This window comes from Alosa sapidissima, chromosome 2, assembly GCF_018492685.1.
Source record: "Alosa sapidissima isolate fAloSap1 chromosome 2, fAloSap1.pri, whole genome shotgun sequence".
NCBI lineage: Eukaryota > Metazoa > Chordata > Actinopteri > Clupeiformes > Clupeidae > Alosa > Alosa sapidissima.
The window spans coordinates 18,994,462-19,000,597 of NC_055958.1; the positions used below are offsets into that span (position 1 = coordinate 18,994,462).

The 6,136-nt window shown below is 40.9% G+C and overlaps 1 protein-coding gene across 1 annotated transcript; it reads left to right on the plus strand.

Moving 5' to 3' along the window:
• Positions 1 to 3,494: 3,494 nt before the first annotated feature.
• atp5mc3a (ATP synthase membrane subunit c locus 3a) lies at positions 3,495 to 6,018 on the plus strand. The gene is made up of 5 exons (XM_042084197.1): positions 3,495 to 3,564; positions 3,754 to 3,852; positions 4,775 to 4,849; positions 5,080 to 5,270; positions 5,377 to 6,018. Exons 2-5 carry the CDS (start codon positions 3,814 to 3,816, stop codon positions 5,489 to 5,491), a joined length of 420 nt encoding a protein of 139 aa, XP_041940131.1. The 5' UTR covers positions 3,495 to 3,564; positions 3,754 to 3,813; the 3' UTR covers positions 5,492 to 6,018.
• Positions 6,019 to 6,136: the final 118 nt, after the last annotated feature.

A 6,136-nucleotide genomic window follows, 5' to 3' on the forward strand; every position in this document is an offset into this window, starting at 1 on the left:
GCAAATTGAGGCAATTAGACACATGTTTTCCAGGTGATGAGAATTCAAGAGTGACGGTTTTTCAGGGTGACTTGGTTATCTTACGGGCGACTTAATGAATTTACCACATTGATTGGCTTGATGATTCACCTGGTGATATTGCTATTATTATGCATGAGTATTTCTGGTTTGCAGTTAAGGCACATTTTATAGCTCCCCTGGAGAAATCCGTGTGTCGATATCTCCGAGGCCTGTCTTTCTTGTGCGTCTCTTGCAATCTTTAAGGCTAATCTGCAGAGCGTAAAGGGCTGGTTGAAAGAAAATGATTTGAGGGCATTATTTAGATACTGTAGATTATTGTGATTTGCAGCAAAGTGAATCAAGAAGCAAATAGTTCCCTGAATAGCAATGGATTTCAGCTGCCAAAATGTTAGCCCAGCTTTTAATAGGGACCTGCGCGTGGTAGGAGACAATCAAAATGTTCCAAGCGTTTTATGGCAGGTTTGTGTCTCTGTGTAATTTATATGGAGTGCATCCAGGCAGAATGTGTGAAATCAGAACCTTTTGGCCCTCTTTTATTTTTCCGTTATAAACATGCGTCAGGAAGCAAGTCTGTTTCTCTTGGCTAGGACCTCAGGCTTCACACGTTTTACTGCGTTTCCAGTCCTGCCCAGAGAGGCACTCTCTTGCAGGAGTTGGAGGATGAAAGAGCACACAATGATTGTGCATAAACAGCTCATAAATGCCAATAACAAATGTTGTTGCCAAGTCCACCTCTGTTCTTTAGAAACTTTTTAGTATCTAGCTTCTATTGATGTGGTAGTTTAACACTTATATTTTTGTCATGGGTTCATTGAAAATCTGAATCATTTTTGAATCTGAGTGAGCATTGGAAGCATTAGTGATTTTGTTTACATTAATGTTACTTTTTTTTCTGTGAACTACTCTTGCTTCAATAGAGATTTACTATTAAAGGTTTTGGTCTGCCAGGTGGTTCAAGATTCAGCAATTTAGTATCTACAATTATTTATTGTTATTATTATTATTATTATTATTCATAATAATAAGACTATTATTATTATTTTATTATTATTATATTGTTTAATAATAATAACAATTTATTGAACAACACAGAATCTACTTGGTTCTTGCAGCACTGTAAAGCCACTGTCCAGTTAGACTAGATAGTGCAAGTGTCAGCGTTTTCTTAGCTCATAACCCCCCCGCATGCACGCATGCCAGTTGCACAGAGATCAGTGTTATTATGGATTTATTGAGAAAATCAATTGTGTGAATAATAATGACCTTTGAATCTGTGAATCCCCTCAAACAAAGTATGGTCATGGAACAGGATGGCCTCCAGCTGTGTGGACCGTGGTTTCTCTTCACAATTCAGTATGTAAGTGTTGCTAGTTGCAACACCACACACTAAAGATGGCGAGTGGTGTTTTGAGGGGCAGCTTATGAAGGCTTTTGTGAGGTCAGTCTTACCTCTGCTGTCAGGATGCCTTCTTTTGGAGGCTTGTCAGAAGTGCTAGTTAAGAGCCGTAAAAACCTTTTCCCCTTCTCCTTAACAATTGCTAAACAACACTTTGCTCTCTCTCTCTCTCTCACCCTCCCTCTTCCTCACACACAGACACACACACACACACACACAAACACAGTGGAGATGCCCACATTTCTGAGGCCTCTGTCAGGATGTGCTACAGGCACAAATTGTAATTCATAAAGGTTAAGGGGGTCAATGCCTTTTATTACGAGTCTGAGTGCATTCAGCTTGATGGGGCCGGCATGCAAATGGAATGTCTCCTGGTGTAATATGCAACACCGCAGATGTGTGTGCATGTGTGTGTGTATGTGTGTGCGTGTGTAGGAAGGATGGTGAGTGGGGGGTGTGCATGCTGCAGTGAGGGGAGGGAAGAGGCAAGTGTCAGGGGAGTAGATGGGCTGGATTCTCCTCACCTTCTGGAGCTGTGCAGAGCCCCCCTCCCACCACAGTGCGGTTAATTAGACACACAGACAGTGACCTCAGGTGGTTAAGGACCAATTTAACAAACATCTCAGAGATTTTCCTGTGCATTGCATTGCCATGTTTTTTTTCCCTTCAAGAACATATAAGAACAACCCAGAGGAAAATGATTTACATATTTCCATACATGTTTCTGCATATTTAACATCCTGTTTATTTGTTACCTCAAATTCACCACTCAAATAAGATGCAATATATAGTTATAAAAAAATGGTATTTATTTTTTGTAAAGGAGACGCTGCACATTTTTATAAAGTGATGCAAACTGTGCTTTGTCTGTACATAAAAATGTGTTTACATCTAGCAGAGGGAGGGCTTAAAGCACCCTCTAGAGCAGTTGTAATAACTCCCTCTGCTGGACAACAAACGGCATCGTTTATTAAGACAATTAAAATTCAGTAGCATTGAATTGTATATGTTATCCCTTATGTGAAATTATATTAAATATTACTTTTATTACCAATATTATGAATACTATAAGAAAATGGTTGTATTAATATCAATGAAAGTATCCACTGAACTTAGCCTGTGTTGGCGGTAAGCTTAATTGCACATTCACACTGTATTGATAAACTATGTCATGCATCTATATACATATCATGAACACAGTTTATATATATTCTATGTAATGCATGCATGTGTTCCTATCTGTTGTACCCAGAACATTCAGACTCTGTACAGGCGTTTGAGCATTTTATAGGTGTGAGTGTATTGGAAGGAGTAGGCCTGGTCTCTGGTGAGCACGTTCCCTCATTTCCTCTGGGTGAGGTGGGTTTATGCCCTGCATTAGTGTGAGTGATTCAGCACAGTCTGTGTGAGATTGAGCGGCTATGACTTCATCCCCTTGGCGCACCTGCACCGATCATACCAGCGGAACCAGTGGGGGATACCTCTGCCAGAACTACTGTGCGGTGAGGCGCACAACGCTCATTACCTTTGCCTTGTAGCCCCACATGTTGGCAACCCATTCATCAAGATTACAAATTCTGCTGGTGAACTGCTGCGCCTCCAGCCATAGAGACACACAGGCAGCGTCCTGAGACATGTGCTGGGCAGGGTTCTGGTAAATTCATGCCTCAACAGGTGCAATGATAGGCCTATACTGAATGTCTGCAAAGGCAGGTAGACTAGCTATGTCCTGTTATAGGCAGCCACAGAGATTCAGGCAATATGCTATGTGCAAAATCATAGTTTTAATAAATGACGCAAAAATATGTGCTTCCACTGACATGGAACAGCAGCAACCTGAAATATACAAACAAGGTCTGCTCCAAACAAAAAGTTATTAAAACAGACTGCAAATCTGTATTATACATTTAATAGACTTTTCACACAGGTGCACCATTGATTAATAAAACCAGGCTCATGGCAACAAACTAAAATGGAGAAATATTTATTAACATGTAATTAAGGTATGTTTTAACGAATTCTATTTGGACTAAACTGGTTCAATAAAATGAAATGACCTTGTCTGGTCAGTGCATCATCATCCGGGATTTTCTTATAAACCGGTTGGCGCATGCGTTGAAAGGGAAGTGGTTCGACCTCTGCTGTCGGTAAGTGCAATGGAGGTTGTGTAGAGAATTTGTAGCCTGACAATCTTATCTCATCCTACTCTATATGTGATATTTTGCCATGTTAAAGACAAAAGCGCTTATTTACAATGTATACTGGTATTTATACACAGTCATTTTTTAAAGATTGTGCAGAAAGACTTGTACTGACCTTATCGTTTGTCATTTCAGATATAGCCGGGCTGCTATCTAATCCACCAGAACCGCTTATAATACCCTAAAAACCCAAAAATGTACGCCTGTGCAAAATTCGTCTCCACGCCAGCAATGGTGAGTAATTCTGTCAGAAACGACCAAAAGATTTGATGCTTTGGTTTACATTGTTCGTTTCTAGCTGTAAGGGCCTGTTCTTGAACTTGGGAATTAATGCTAACGTTAGCTACTTTGCCATCCATGTTAAGGTAACTTTCATACTGACTAGCTAACGTTAGCTACTGACAACCTCCACTTCGCTTGTCTGTTAAATGCTTCCGTTTGGGGTTTGTGCATAGTAGTACTGACACAACATAAAGAGAATTACTCCATTCAAGTATAACTTATCCGTCCTTTCTTGCTAACCTGGCTATCGTTAGCTAAGGTCAACACCTTCCAAATATGTTAACATTGACTGTCAAACTAGCTGTATCAGAGACTGTAAAACTAGCCCCCTAACCTTACGCTAGCTGGTCTGCAGACCCAGACGGCCAGTTGACATTTGTGGACGCATTGTTTGTACATAATACGTTGGCCATGTTGCCACTGTAATGTCCCATGTCGGACAGTTCGAGTACAGTGAATAATCTTTGCACCTTGATGCTGTTCGAAGCTAGCAAACGTTAGCTGGCTAGCAGGGTTATGTCTACAAGGAAGCTCTTCCAAGTGTACTCTTTGGATACTTACTCATAGCAAGTGGATTTCGCCCTCTAATCCCAGTCTCTGACTTCGTAGTGATCTAATTAATTAATGCTTCTGAGGTCACCTTTGTCATTGTTTATGTCTGTGTCTAGTGGTTGTTCACAAATATGAATGCAATCTCAATAAATTGTGATCATCCTGAAGATACTTTGCCCCCTGTCCTGACACTTCAATTTAACATTAACCTGCTGCTTCTCCCCAACTTTAACTTGTACTCTTTGTTGCCTGGGTTTGCGGAGGTGCTCTAATGAAGCAACATTTTGTCTTGAGTACATTGTTTGTGTGTGTTTAACTGTAGGTCCGTGCTGGCTCCAGGGCTCTCTACAGACCCCTCTCTGCTTCTGTCCTTTCCCGGCCAGAGGTCAAAACAGAGGTGAGTGTCTCCAGCTATCGTTCCCTCTGTAATGTCCCTGTGGGTTGACAGGAAGGTTCTGTAAGTTAGTTTAGAGTATTATGTTTTGTTGCCATTGTACTAGCGCTGTGCTGCCCATGGTTTACTCGTAGATGCTCATATGCAAAGATGTTGTAATGAGATTGTTTGACCAATGTTTGCACTGTAAAATGTTATGTTTCGTTGTTCTAAAGTGAAGTGTGTCCCAACAGACCAGCACAGCCCTTGTGCCACAAAGCCCCATGACCCAGGTAGCACTCCGTGGCTTCCAGACTAGTGCTGTGAGCAGGGATATCGACACTGCTGCTAAGTTCATTGGTGCTGGAGCAGCCACAGTCGGAGTGGCTGGATCTGGTGCTGGAATTGGAACTGTCTTTGGCAGTCTCATCATCGGATATGCCAGGCAAGTATTCCAGTTAGTCTTCAGCCTGTAAAGGAACGAGTTTTTTTTTTTTTTTTTAAATGTATGCTAGTACTATTGTCAATTTCTGGTTTTCATCTCATTACAGAAACCCCTCCCTGAAGCAGCAGCTCTTCTCTTATGCCATTCTGGGATTCGCCCTGTCTGAAGCTATGGGTCTCTTCTGTTTGATGGTCGCTTTCTTGATCTTGTTCGCCATGTAAAAACAAAACGATGTGAACGCACTCTTAACTACAGTTGTGACTACATATTTTACTGTGGCTACCAAAATTGTCCCATGTTGGTGTCGAAATTGTACATTTTTTCAGGTTGATATGACTGTATGAAGAAGGAAAACACATGCGTTGTACAAATGTAAGAGATTACAGAATTAAAATGCATGTATTTCACTTGAAAATAAGGCAGTATGTTTTTTTGGAATCATGTGTATCTTACAATCACAGTGGGCCAAAAGCCCACCAATGAATGTTGCCCTGGTATTTTTCTTAAAGATAAAAGCAGTTGGTTACATTCTGAGACGTCTGACGGTACTTGCCCAAGTCATCTAGTCACACACCACAAGTCATTTGGGAGTCGTTTGGTGTTTGCAGGCTGTTGTGGGTCCACTCAAATGATGTCAAGGGATACAGTAGAAAGTCAACTGTATGTAGATTGCAAGTGTTTAAGAGCATTGCAACACGCTTGCTTTTGTAAATTGCATCAAATAAATTTAGACAACTTATCAACTATACTGGTGCAAATTAAATCTGTTGTCTTTATTTACTCTCTGACTAGCAGGAAAAAAACAGGTTTGCTAGACAATCACACAGTTAATGAAGTTAAACGTTTTTACATGCAACATGCCACAG